Source organism: Coenobita brevimanus, chromosome 22, assembly GCF_032717465.1.
Source record: "Coenobita brevimanus isolate Jiangsu-jjx chromosome 22, ASM3271746v2, whole genome shotgun sequence".
Lineage (NCBI taxonomy): Eukaryota > Metazoa > Arthropoda > Malacostraca > Decapoda > Coenobitidae > Coenobita > Coenobita brevimanus.
In genome coordinates, this window is record NC_136975.1 from 46,308,493 (window position 1) to 46,323,639 (window position 15,147).

The window sequence follows — 15,147 nt, forward strand, 5'->3', positions numbered from 1 at the left end:
GAATGGGCAAAAGAAAGCGTATCTATTAATTACAATATTATTACACCCCCACATAAGCCTCTACCCTCCTCTTCCTCCTTCTCCCTCTCTTCCATCTACCCTCTCCTCCCTCCTACCCCTCCCCACATTACCCCTTCTCCCTCTTCTACCTTCTTCCTCCCTCTACTTCTCCTCCCACACCTACCCTTTCCTCCCTCCTTCCTCTCCCTCCAAAATTAGGCTCTCACGTGAACCTTTCTTCCTCCTCCTCCCATGCCTACCCTCTCCTCCCTCCTTTCTCCCCACTACCTCTCCCCCTCCCACATCAGACTCCCAGGTGGACCCCTACCTTCCTCGCCTCCTCCTCGCACACCCACCTTTCCTTCCTCCCCTCCCCCCACACCTACCTTTCCTTCCTCCCCTCCCCCCACACCTACCTTTCCTTCCTCCCCTCCTCCCATACCCACCTTTCCTTCCTCCCCTCCCCCCACACCTACCTTTCCTTCCTTCCCTCCTCCCACACCCACATTTCCTACCCTTCCCCCACCTCGGCGGTCACTTCCCCACCGAAATCTGTCCCGGAAGCTGAATTGATCCACAGCTCACAGAAAACGGAGGTAAACACAACCCAGGTCTCAAGGAGAGACTTAGAAAAAAATGGTTAGACAGGTACTACACACACACACACACACACACACACACACACACACACACAGGCTTAGGAAGTGGTGCTGCAGAGCCTCCTATATGACAGCATCGTCACCACTGCCACCACGACCATCATCATCACAACCACCATCATCATCCCCACCACCACCACACCATCATCACCACCACCACCATCACCACAACCACCACCACCACTTAACCCATACATCCCCATCATGGTACTGGATAGGGAAGCCTTCTCGTGGTGGCACCTATATGACCGGGCGGATCTACTACTGTCCCTGGTTATGCAAACGTCTCTCAGCTCCCTCCCTATCCCCCGAAAGGACAATGGTGAACTGCAGGAGAGGGGCTACGAATCTCCTTTTTTCTTCCCTGTGGTTAATCAGATTGGGGCGACATAATGAGCTAGTAACCAAGGAGACTCACCCCCACCTCACAGTTAAGACTCACCAAATTTCATGCGAATACGATTTATTTATTGTAGCTGTGGCATCGATTTGTCCAGTTCCGTCAGATAAACACAATTTCCCTGTGGACTGACCCACTCTCGCTAACCCCAGACGATTTTATTCAGCTCTTGTTCACTCTGTTCACTTTAACCTGGCGTAATAAAGCTGCCATCCCTCCATCTTGAACCCTCAGGTACAGGGAATTAAAGCTGGAACACGATGCTAGTCACGAAGAAGTGCGCTGGAAGGGATACTGAGCCAAAGTATTGATAGTCCTTTCATTGACCCACGTGAAACAATCTGCAAAAGGACTGAAATCCCCGTCTATAGTCCGTTCATTTTAACTTGACCCAGATTGTCGTCCTTTTGCAGCTGGTTTCCCTTCGCTTCTTCGTGACTAGCATCATTTTCTTGTATTAATCTCTTGTTATGGCTGAGGATTTAACGAAAGCATGGCAGTCAGGAGGCAGTGCTAATCACGAAAGGTCTCTCTCTCACCCTTCCTCTCCCTTTTACCTAAGCGCTATTTCACCCTTCCCTCCCCTACTCCCTTCCTATCCTTTTATTCACCGCTTCCCTTCCCCCCTCACTCTTCTCCCTTTTTCCTAAGCCCCAGTTTTCCCTTCCCTACCTTTCCTATCTTTTTACCTACAGTTCCCCATTCCTTTCTTAATCACCCGTTTCCCTTCCCTTCCTTACCCATTCCCCTCCCTTCCTCTTTCTTTTCCCTTCCCTCCCCTATCCATTATCTTTTACCTACAGTTCCCCTTTCCTTCCTCAGTCACCTCTTCTCTCTCCCTTTCCCTTCCTCACCCTTTCTTCCCCTTCTCCCTCAGCGCTGATTTCCCCTCCCCCCTTCCCCTACCCCTTCCCCATCCCCCTTACACACAATTTGCGTAATGGTCCCAAGACGGTAACTAAAGCGGAGGGGGAGGGGGTGAAGGGTGGGGGGAAGGGAAGGGGAAATTGGAAAGGGAAGGGAATGGAAGGTGTGTAAGATTGGGTTTCAGAGAGAGAGAGAGAGAGAGAGAGAGAGAGAGAGAGAGAGAAAATGAAGTTCCCGCAGCCATGATGATGACATTGGCAGTGAAAGTGATGACAGAAAGTGATGAATACGAAAGATAAGCACATTAAAGTGATGACAGTGAAGGAAAAACAAATCAGTGATGACAGATGAATGTGATGATAAAGGTGATACCGCAGTGAAATTAGTGACAGTGAAGGTGACGAGAAAGATTAAGAGACTGTGAGAGATTAGTGTTGAATGTGATGAAAATAAAGGTGATAGTGAAATTAATGATAGTGAAGGTGATAGTGAAATTAATGATAGTGAAGGTGATGGTGGTGAACATGATGATGGAGAAAGGGAAGGGTAGTGAACTAATCAGTGTAATGGCTGCGAGCTCCACACACACACACACACACACACACACACACACACACACACACACACACACACACACACACACACACATGACCTTCATACTCTTAAAGATATACACACACAGACAGGTACAGACACACACATACATACATACATACATACATACACAAAAAATATACATAAAAACGCACACATATTCTTATATGGTACACTCTCATCCCTCTCTAAAATCTTCCACATACATACATACATATATACTATTTATTGCTAGATGCCTATATCCCATAAGGGGTGGCCACAAACAAATCGCCTCCATGTCGTCCTGTCCCTCGCCATTTAACTGCCCTCCCCCAACCCTGCACTCCCCTCTCACATATACCCCTCTACACCATCCTTCCATCTCATCCTCGGTCTCAGCCTCCTTCTCCCCCACTCCTCCTCACTCACATACACTCTCTTAGTTCGTTTCTCACTCCCCATCCCCCCAGCCTACACTCTCTCATATATATCTCTACTCCATCCTTCCATCTCATTTCTCGGTCTCCCCCTCCCTCCCCCCCTTCCACCTCACTGACATACACTCTCCCAGTTAGTCTCTTACTCTCCATCCTCTCCACATGGCCCTTGAATCAGCGTGACGATATTTTAAACTTATTCTTGCTTTACTTATTATTTTACTGAACTAAAGAAAAGCGTCTCATCCTGGAGGGGTTTATTACTACCCCCTCCAGCCCCGCCAACCCTAAGCTGAGGAAAATCGTCTGTAAATGACAAGGAAAAAAAAGCTACTAAGACACCGGATTCAATGGGTTAAGGGCACGTGTTCTCGTAGGTAAAGGAAGCTCCCTAACACCTCCTCCTCAGCGATTTATTTTAACACACCGGTCTTAATGGGTCAAGGAGGTCATTGGACGTGTTCTCGTCGATAAGGAAGCTCCCTAAACACCTCCTCCTCAGCGATTTATTTTGTTTATTACACCTTGCTGTCCTCTTCTGTGCTACATAAATCCTTCCAATAATCGCCATACTCTGCCTAAATAACGTACTGAAGGATATGAACCTCCATATCCAAAAATAAATCGCTGAGGAAAAGGTGCTGGGTCTCAAATGATTAAGTTCAGTGTGGTGGAGTGGACAAGCTTTTCGCGACAAAGGGTTAAGAAAGGGAGTGAGGGAAAAAGAAAGGATTGAGAGAGAGAGAGAGAGAGAGAGAGAGAGAGAGAGAGAGAGAGAGAGAGAGAGAGAGAGAGAGAGAGAGAGAGAGAGAGAGAGAGAGAGAGAGAGAGAGAGAGAGAGAGAGAGAGGAAGGAGGGAACTAGGTAGGAATTCCCGGAAGCTCAAGACTCACTCAACAATTCTCCCTCCCTCTCTCCCTCCCTCCCCTCGCTCTCATTCATTTTTCCCTCCCTCCCCTCTTCATTCTCCTCCTTTTTTTTTTCTCTCCTTTCCCCTCCTCTCTTTTTTTCTCTCCCCTTCCTCTCATGAAGAAGATTTGTGTGTGTGTGTGTGTGTGTGTGTGTGTGTGTGTGTACAAACGAAAAGAGAGAGAGAGAGAGAGAGAGAGAGAGAGAGAGAGAGAGAGAGAGAGAGAGAGAGAGAGAGAGAGAGAGAGAGAGTGTGGGGAGGAGAAGGAAGGGAACGAAGGCAGACAAGGAAGAGGCAGGGACTAGGGCAGGGGAGGGGAGGGGAGGGAGGATAAGGGTGTTGGGTGTCGAGAAGTCCCTAATGGGGGAAATGAGAGCCCTAGGGGAGAGAGAGAGAGAGAGAGAGAGAGAGAGAGAGAACATCTTCAGCCTGTAGACGTCTTTTTAAAAATCTGGTACACAGATTCGTCTACTTTACACACACACACACACACACACACGCACGCACACACACACACACACACACACACACACACACACACACACACACACACACACACGGGGGTAATTTGCTTCATAATTCACTCGTCCTTAAAGCAACTCAATCTCTGACCTTTACACCTCGACCCTTATTATTATTATTATTTTCCGATTCTGGACAAATAATCAAGAGCCCGTTCCCTGAGGCCCACACACCTTCTCATGTCACCACTTTGGCACCAATATATCAAATACGTACTAGAGTTGTCCCGTTAAGGAACTGTGTAATGGTAAGGGTATCTGCGAGAGTTGTTATGACATGTTGGTGGGTTTTGTGGAAATAAAAACTCCTAAACAAACAAAACTCCTAAACAAACAAAAAAACTCCTAAACAAATAAAAACTCATGAACGAAAAAACTCCTAAACAAAACTCATAAACAAAAAAGTAAACAAATAAAAACTTCTAAACAAAAAACTCATAAACAAAAAAGTAAAGAAAAAAAACTAAACAAAAAATCATAAACAAAAAAGTAAACAAATAAGAACTCCTAAACAAAAACAAATCATAAACAAAAAAGTAAACAAATAAAAACTCCTAAACAAATAAAAAACTCTTAAACAAAAAAAAAAAAATCATTAAAAAAAAAAATCCTAAAGCCATCAACCGCCCCATTACCAAGCCGGGGCATGATCTCGCGTTCTTTCAGACAGGAGGCCACTGCTCCGTCCACTCCACCTTCACCTGCCCCACCAAAACAACCTCTTCCCTTGCATCTTCAATCTCCATCGCTGTCCCATCTTCTCCCGCCTCCCGAGCTCACTATGTCTCTCCATCTATCTATTATCTATCTCGCCAATCCCCCTCCTCGACCACCCCCTCCCCTCACAATATCCACGGCCCTGCATCCGCCCCCCCTCCCCTCCCCTTCCTACATCCTCCCCCAACCCAGAGTCTCTACCCCGACCCCAACCCCGTCTCCAATCCCTCACCCCCTCCCATCCCCTCTCACCCTCACCCCACCCCCTCCCATCCCCTCTCACTCCCACCCCACCCCTCTCCTCCTTCCCCTGGCACCCCCATGTCCATCTCTCACTCACGACAACTGCATTTTTCCATCACCCTTCATTCGATTATGCAAACACACGTCATTCCTCTCTCTCTCTCTTTCTCTCTCTCTCTCTCCATTCCTTTGCCCGCCTCGATTTTATATCCTCTCTTTATCTCTTTTACGACCGTCCTCTCCCTCTCCCTAAATTCCTCAGTCCTCCTTTATCCTCTCTTTTTCTCTCTTCTTTTACAACCATCCTCTCTCTCTCTCTCTCTCTCTCTCTCTCTCTCTCTCTCTCATTAAAATTCATCCACATGCAATCCACTCACATCGCGACACAATCAAGTTTGTCGCCACCACACCACATTTCAATACGTGAGAGAGAGAGAGAGAGAAAGAGAGAGAGAGAGAGAGAGAGAGAGAGAGAGCATTTTGAAGAGACTTTCATCCCAACTCAAACCATCATCATTATCGTTATCATCAACCATTACTACCATCCAGATCCTAATCATCATCATCATCACTCTGTCACTACCATCCACACCCTGACCATCATCACTATCATCATTATCATCATCATCATCATCCTAACCTTAACCCTAAATCATCACCACCATCACCACTATCACCACCAATATAAATCTTATCTATTACCATCCTAACCCTCAATCATCATCATCATCATCTTAACCCTAAATCACCACCAATATAAACCTTATCATACGAACCCTCAATCATCACCATCACTATCATCACCATCATCATCATCATCCTGGTTGCACTACACACTTCAAACACCTGGCTGCAGCACACTTAAAATCAAAGGGGCATAACTTCTGCATGTACTGTAGCAAAATTAATACATTACAATCAAGATGCGTGACATACAGAAACTCAGGAAACATTTTGCTCTCCCGGTATATGTGACATTATGATATTCCCAAAAATTATTAGCTGTTTTCATTTATAATATTCAGGTACCGATAAAAAAAAATAATTCACACATACTGAAATTTGCCGAAAAAAATATTGATACTTATTTATCATTATGAATTTTGCCAATGTTAAAATTCACGTAATATTTTGGGAATCAATCGCAATCATTGGCACCGCTGTCATTTTGCAACGTTCAGGTTATTTTTCTTTTAATCATGGAATAAAACCGAAATGTCACTAAAAAAATTTTCTCCTGACGAGCCTTTCTGAAATATGCTAACAGACTGGATTTGTTTTCAATTTGTAACATTCAGGTAAAAATTTTAATTGGGACGAAATGTTGACTCTCTCTTCCTCTCTCTCTCTCTCTCTAAGTGGCTTCGTTCTATCCTCACCCACATCTACCTTTCGTCCACCTGTCCAAATGAGCAGGTACAGTACTAATTATCGCCCACATTGCTTTCGGGTATGGTGTAATGATGTTGTACAGGTGTGGTGTGATGATGCTGTAGAGGTGTGGTGTGGTGTGGTGGTTGTGGTGACGGCTTATGGTCATGGTATGGTGTGCTGTAGTGTGACGTGGTTGTGGTGAAGATTTATGGTCTTGGTATGGTGTGATGTGGTGGTTGTGGTGAAGCTTTATGGTCATGGTATGGTGTGGTGTGGTGATGCTGTGTAGTTGTGGTGGGGTTGTGATGATATTAGTGGTGTGGTGTGGAGATGTGGTGGCTGTGGTGAAGCAACATAACGATGGTATGATTATGATGATGTATATACCGTAATTAGTAATACTGCATGATTTGCAGGGGAGCGTGGTGTGTCCTTCATTCCATCCAAAACCCAGAGGAGGTACCACAGCCATCTCTCTCTCTCTCTCTCTCCTTAGGGTGTCGTAGGAGAATAGACCATAAAACCCAAGGGACCCCCCCCTCCTCCCCCCGCCCCCAAGAGCGGCACGTGGAGGGGGGGATATGGCTGAGAGAGAGAGAGAGAGAGAGAGAGAGAGAGAGAGAGAGAGAGAGAGAGAGCTGGGGGGGGTGGGGTTCTTTACACACCCAACTTCCAAAGAGATTACATTGTCTTTTTCATTACCCAACTGCAGTATTAACGAAACTTTCATTGCACTCCATCTCACCTATAGATTAAACCAAACAAAAAAGCCTACCCACATTAAGAAAACAAAATCTTTCATTATTAATATTCCCAGACAATTAAAGCCTCCCACATCAAATCAATCCATGAGTGAAAAATCAGATTCTCTCTCTCTCTCTCTCTTAATGGTTGCTGCAGTTCATTCATATACCAAAACATCCAGGTCTGTTCATCCCATAAGAACCAAAGTCATTCATTCGTTTTGCCCTCATGACCACAGTGAGTTTCTAGGCATACATAAAACCCTTCTTCCCCTCCTTCATCCCTCGTCTTACATTCCTCTTCACCTTCCGCGCATTCACAGGCTTAAATGTAACCTTTCTTTTCCTTCAAGTCTCCTCTTACATTCCTCTTCATCTTTAGTGCATTCACAGGCTTACCTTTCTTCTTGATCCCAGGTCTTACATTCCTCTTCATCTTTCGTGCATTCACATTCTTCATCCTTCGTCTTACATTCCTCTTCTTCCAGGAGGGCGGCGTGAGCGGTTCTAGCATACACCCCGGCGGTGCCCCCACCTTAATGTCCCCAGGGAGCGGCACGGGGGGTCGTTTCTGGCGGAGGGGGCCGTGGTATGTGCAGATGGGCCGCGTCTTCACCGCCTTCCTCTCCCGCATCTGCCCGTGTCGCTGCCCCACCAAGCCATGAGGAACAGCCGCCTCCTCCCTCTCCCTCCGCACCTCCAACGCAGCGGGGGACTGGGTCTAGGGGGCTAGGACGCAAGGCTAGGGCTACGAATTCGCCACTGAGGCTACCAGTGCAAGGCTAGCGCTAGGAAATCACCATCAAGGCTACCGCTACAACATCCCTACTGATAAAGAAGCAAGCTTAGCACACAGAGGCTACCAGTGCAAGACTAGAGCAGCCAAATGACCATCAAGGCAACGGATGCAAGGCTAGCATTGCAAAACTACGATCAAGGCTACCGATGCAAGGCTAGCACTTTGAAATCACTGTTGACAAAGGGCTTGGGTTGCTAAATTACCACGGGGGCCACCAGTGCAGAGTTAGTGCTATGAACACCACTGCTACTAACACAAGGCTGGAACTGCAAGATACCCCAATGAAGCCACCAACGCAATGCTAGGGCTACGAAATGACCAATGAGGCTACCGACGCTGGAGGAGGACTGTCGATTCACCTCCACAGCCACTGATGCGAGGCCCATGCTGCACCACCGAGGCTAACAAAACAAGACTACCGCTGCAAAAATATCGAAGTTACCTATGCAGGGCTGGGGCTACGATACCACCAAGGCTACCGATGCAGGGCTACAAAACCACCAAGGCTATTAATGCCAGGCTAGAGCTAAACATCACGTCACAGCAGTTTTTCTCCCCTATAAGCCTGGCCGATCGAAAAATAAGATTAACTTCACCCTGTTCATACCTCAAGCTAGAAGAAAAGGAAAGGTGTATTTAAAGAGGACAAATGACAATAAATCTAGGCTGGCTGCACAGTACTGGGCTAAATGAGTTAACCGTGCAATATGGCGAGGGATTTAGGTTAACTGTGCAATAAGGCGAGGAATCTTGGTTAACAGTGCAATATGGCGAGGGATTACGGTTAACTGTGCAATATGGAGAGGGATTACGGTTAACTGTGCAATATGGAGAGGGATTACGGTTAACTGTGCAATATGGAGAGGGATTACGGTTAACTGTGCAATATGGAGAGGGATTACGGTTAACTGTGCAATATGTAGAGAGATTACACTGTGCAATATGGAGGGACTACGGTTAACTGTGCAATATGGAGGGATTACGGTTCTGTTGCAATATGGAGAGGGATTACGGTTAACTGTTGCAATATGGAGAGCGATTTACGGTAACTAAACTGCGCAAAATCGAGATGGACTGCGGGTACTGTGCAAAAAAGAAATTGGTAACGAAGAGAAATCTGTAGAAATAAATTGCCAGCAGAAATAAATTACCAGCGGTAGCAGGAATAAATTAGCGGCAGAAATAAATTAGTTGCAGAAAATAAATTGATAGCGGTAATAAGCCTCTCCGGTGGTAGCCGTGAAGAGTAAAGCTGCCCGGTAGGTTGCACGACTAGAATGGCAGCAAGAATATACGGTGACACTATACCTAAACAAAAAGACATCATATTACGGAGAGGAGTAGATCAGACACATATCATACCTCACTGATATAGTGTGTAATTACTCTACTAATAACCTAGACGACCTCAACCACTCTGCTTCCACACTAGGCTAATTATTCTTTGCCTTGGTACTTAACTAGAAGAAAAACTCAGCTTGAAAACTCAGCTTCTATATACAACTAATGCCTAATAATACCTACATTAGCTAGCTGTGATGTCCCCAGTTTTTGAGTATCGTACAGGAACAACATGGACCGTCTTCTCGTGGGTTTAGGAGGCTCCGTAACACCTTTTACTTCGTGGTTTGTTTCTGCATATAGTACGCTGTGTGTTATTTAAGAACTCGACACTAAAGATACATTCGATAGCTATACGGCACAGATGGGAATATTAGGGTACCGTACCAGACAAAAAATAAAAAAAAAATCGATATTGTACATGTGCTAAGGAGCCTCCCAAGTCAACAAAAAATGGCTTAAGGAGGCGATCTAGCACCTCTTCGTGATTAGTACACTTCTACCAATGCCATTTTGTAACTACCAGTATATGCCATTAAGCAGGCAATATTTACGTAACATATAGGGGAACAGAATTTTCGTATTTAAAACAAACTGGTAAGGAAGCAGTGTTTGGGGAGACTTCTAAGCCAACAAGACTGAGGGGCCATGTGTTTCGGCCTAACTTTATTATGCTTACTAAAGGGACCACAAGCCTATCTATGCTCTGCTTCCTCTAGCACAGTAGGAGCAAATAATTAACTTTCCTAGGGTGAAGCGAGGGCAGTATTCCCAGCCTTATTACAAGCACATTACCCCTCCCTCATCTGCCACCATAAATCTCACTACAAGTCCAAGCTGTTACATTCTGAGTTCTGGTATCGGTATGTACTGGTATTGTAGACAGATGTTTGGTTCCACTTTATCTCAGGTACCGGTACAGGATTGAAATAAGTTCTGGTAAATATGAATGCTGAAACAAGCCTAAACCTCTTGAACGTTTTAACAGTGAAGCATTCAAGTAACGCAGTCCTAATCAACCACTAAAGTTGGGTCGAGTCACATTTGTCTCCCGCATGGAATTCGAAATACTAGACTACTTTTAAATAACCCCATTAAACTATTCTACGAAATTCTGATTATGTCTGAACAAGAATGAATGCAATTTAACTCAACACGGACTGTAGCCTAATCGATAACCACACTAGCCTCACGTTGGAAAGTGAAATTTTTGGCGGGAATATAACTGTCGTCATTCCATCTCAAGGCTCACGCGTTAGGCTAATCCTGTCTTCAGTGGGTTATGTCTGAATAATAAGTTCAAAGGTTAATCTCGATAAATATTTCACTTGGGTGGCTAATACCTGAGGGTAGGGTAGGTAATACCTGGGAATACTGCCTGAAGTCTCACTCACCACCACTCCTCGTGCCCTCTGATGCAACAACCAATAGTGATTAATGGTTTAAATCCCGCTATATATTTTAATATAAGTATGTATGAAATCCCGTATCATATCTCTTTCACTGATGTATAAAGAAGAGGTATATTTTATGTAAAAGAATTACTAGAGGCAACTATATCCCTGTAAATAATCAAGTATATACGTGTGCTGTGATGTAATGCTGTCTCGAATGTTGTTTGGCCACAGATACAGTTGCAGTCGCGCTTCTGGCTACACAGCAGGTCTAGTGGCTTAGCCTTTTAACTTTCAGCAGTACCGTAACCTATGCTTGAACAGTATGCTGCTATAATGATAAACGTCTGAGCGACAAGCACACTGCGACTGCAGTGGAAAAGATACCTCCCGTACATTTGACATTACAATAAGCAAAGATGATTACCGCCCCTGCACCTGAAGCACAGATGATGGACTCTTTATGTACAAGAAGGATGTCGGTACGGTACCGAGAACTGATATTTGACAGACAATGGAATGTTCTTAGCCAAGAGGATATCAGTGTACTGACAAAAAGTGTGATAAGGCAATGCAATCCCAAGGACACCAAATATATGAATTTTGCCTGCAAAAATGGATGTGTGGGAGTGGAGATACAAAGCAGGTTCATCTATGCCTATGTGAGATCCAAGAACAACAGTAGCGATACAATGGAAAAGGGCACCTACCAATAAGTGAAACTTGAGAACAATGGTAGGCCTATGCTAATTATGCACTACAAGGACAGGCCTACCTCACTTACGGTGGCCACAAGCTCGGTTATAACTGTGTCTGCATTAGGCTGTAAGTGTGACTCCCCTGCATCCTTCTCACAAGTGACTGAAGACTTCCTAACGCTGTGTTTTACTTATACTTTCGTGATGCTGGAGCTACGTTCTATAAGGATCGTTGAAAAGTAGTTACGTATAAGTGACCGAGTAGCACTTGTATTAAAAAAAAGAAGAAGTCACAAGTACTTACAAAAAAAACACTACAGATCACAAACTCAAGACTTTAATATAATCAGAGCACCGCAACTATTTGAGTCTAGTGATAAACATGGCCGTTACTACTTAGCAACCTGGTAACCTATAATTCCCGAGCTACGACAATGTTCAGCAGTGGTGGAAGTTCTCCCGTCATGGCGTACAGAAATAAACCCATAAATGAGTTTTCGAAGATACTGGTCTACAAAGAGTTCTCCCACTCAGTCGCTGTGTAAATACTGTGTGAATCCATAATTTCCCTGTGTGATATATAACTGTAAACTGCTGTGTGAATCGCTATCCCTTCACTACGATGACGGGCTTCGTGTTTATTTTTGTTTCTATTGAGTTTTATTGAGTCTGGAACGGCATCTCGTACTGAAGGGGTTAATCATGGCTACATCTAACCTCCCCAGTTCGAAAAATCCCCAAAATCCTAAATGAAATCACCTAAAGTACTAATGGTGGTAGTTGCAACCCGAATCATCTGAACGTGAGCCCAGTAGACTGCAAGTTAAAGCTGCCCTTAACAGTCCATCCTCCTCCTTTTGAGGGATAAGAGACTGAGGGATGTTTGTATAACCGGGCAGCTCCACGGTCTGGTCATATCGGTTCCACCAAGTGAAGGCGCCCCTCTCATGCTCCCGTCTAGAGATGGCAAAAATACACAGATACTTGAAGGAAGGGGTTATTTACATGAAAGCCACGACCCGCATGGGAAATATATTACCTGTACATAATCATCTGTATATATATAGTCAAGGGTAGTGGCCAAGCTTTTACTTCTGCCTTCCCAAAGCATTAGTGAAGGAAGTGTAAGGATGAGAGGGTGTGACTGGCAGCAACCGCAGATCAACTCACTGCAAAACACAAATAAAGCACCGCCATGTAACCACACATTAACCCCTTCACTACGATGGTGTCATTTTCATATTGTTCCTGTTATAGCCAGACGATTTTATTCAGCTCAGGCAAGATTTTTAAAGAACTGGTTGGGTTAAGTACTTCATTAACCTTTTCCATTCCAAAGATTTTTCCCAGGTTAAATAAAATCGTCAGAAGGTAGTAAGAACAAACCCAATTACGCTGTCGCAGTGTTAACATCAACACAACATTGCAACCTGTAGCCTCTCAACAAGATGGCTTCATACATACAGAGACATCAACCGCTACTGAAGCAGAATGGCGAAATTACCAACCATACAGGGACCGATATTCACAACACGACTTATGATAATTACCCTCTAGTAACAAGGATTTGCTAGAGGAGTGAGACAAAGACGTGGAGACCGGAGCTTCACTTAGTTACGCCGTGGAATGGATTGTAAATTTGTGTCTCTCTCTCCTGTGCGCAATTTACGGTACTACGAAACGGTAAGCACACTACAGTACAGCTTTACTTGACCCTCTATGTCGAACGTACATACACTCCAGAAGGGTACGACTTACACACTCCCACCACTTCGAAACGCTGAATGCCAGCTGGGTGCTAGAGAAGAAACAGCCAGACACGCCACAACAGCACCAAGTTATTGTGTGAGGCGTGGAAACAGAATAAGGCATAGGAACCATCATCACTCCCTCCAACCCTGCCATTACCTCACCTCTCACACACAATAACCACCAATGAGTCACTGGGTACTGCTTAGTTACCACAATCCTTCGTTTAACCTGACCTACAATTTCCACCTTTCCATCCTGAATGCTGAGTTGTAAAAATAGATTACCCAGTGACGAAGAACTGCGGTGAAAAAGGATGAACAGCCGTAGTAGCCCTTTTTCTCCACTGACCTACGTGAAATACGATGCAAAAAGACGAAAATCTTGGCCAGGTTAAGGCAAAATGTGTCTTACACACGGTGGTTCTACGTGGTGAGAATGTCTAACTTGGAAACTAAATTTATTTCCTTTAACTCAGTGTCCGTGTTTCCTAAATGTGCCTCTAACATGTCTCAAATTATCTAAAAACTCGTTATGCTTTGTTGTAGCGTCATTCATAAAGGTTATTATGCGATCCAAACTTCTCCAGTAAGTGTTAATAGTGCAGAGCTTAGCATCCGATTCTTTACACTGGTAGTATATTTGGTTCATTAATCATTGTAGTCATGAGTGTAACGGTTAGGAAGTTTGGCGTTCTTGTCAAAAGTTATCTGATCATATTTTTAGTTTCTAGATCAAAAGCTCTGCAAATCCAATGTTTCTAGGAATTATTATATGCCTACAGTACATCTATTTCAATTGTATAAATAATTCCTAAAGTTGTATGTTAATTGGAGATGTTAATACTAATATTTTCTCAGTATTGTATATCAACACTATATCAAAACCATGCTCCTCCTGTATTACCACACGCAAAGTAAATATTCGCCTAGCATAGACGGCAAAATATAACTTAATGCCGTGCTTAATCAAACTCATGAATATAAACCTGGGCTGCAGTATAAAGGGAGAAATAAAAGTTTTTCCAGCTTCTAGTCCATACATAAATAGGTAAACAATAATCACAACCGCAATGGTTCAACACATTCAACTGTAGGTAGCAAATATCAGTGGTCCTATTACTTACCTTTTGAGTAATGGAGTAGTTTTGCTGGCCACTCCACTGACGACAGCAGCATTTAGAAAGCATTGTTTCCGATTCTTGGTTAATCACACACTGACAGCAAAGGCACTAGGTCGCACAATGGTTAGTTAAAGCCATTGCAGCTTGGGTCTTCGTACACCATATGCAGTCCAGCAAAAGTGACGCCAAATGCTACACAACCGATTTTTGAGACATAGCAAAATTTAGTATAGTTTCAACCACTCCACTGCAAGTTGGCGAGTCATTATAGTCTTAGTGATAATGTTACCACTTGTACAGCAAAGATAAACGATAGCTTCAATTACAGAATGTCACAATTCGGTAATCGCCCTCCTCGCTGCCGCTCGTTGACGCTAATGTCGAGTACAGTGTCAGTGTGGTGTCACGTACCCTACATCTTTTTAATGTTAACTGCAGCCTCATGCAAGTGTGTTATTTATTCAGTTCGTGAGGCTAAAGCTAAGCATGAAAGGCCTTGGATTAGAATTAGTTTCTAACAAAAGAAAAGAATTTACAAATGACGAAGATTAGACCTTGGGGTAACCTCGACACGATGCCGAAGAAAACGAGTTGAA

The 15,147-nt window shown here is 44.3% G+C and overlaps 1 protein-coding gene across 2 annotated transcripts in view; it reads left to right on the forward strand.

Annotated features, from left to right (window-relative positions):
• LOC145392413 (uncharacterized) overlaps window positions 1-8,623 on the forward strand; it is a 40,465-nt gene extending 31,842 nt beyond the window's left edge. For both annotated transcript variants that reach the window (XM_080266821.1, XM_080266822.1), the window contains one exon: window positions 7,936-8,623. In XM_080266821.1, coding sequence (XP_080122947.1) covers window positions 7,936-8,112 — 177 coding nt within the window. In that variant the 3' untranslated portion in view covers window positions 8,113-8,623. The remainder of the gene's footprint in view (window positions 1-7,935) is intronic.
• The last annotated feature ends 6,524 nt before the right edge of the window (window positions 8,624-15,147 follow it).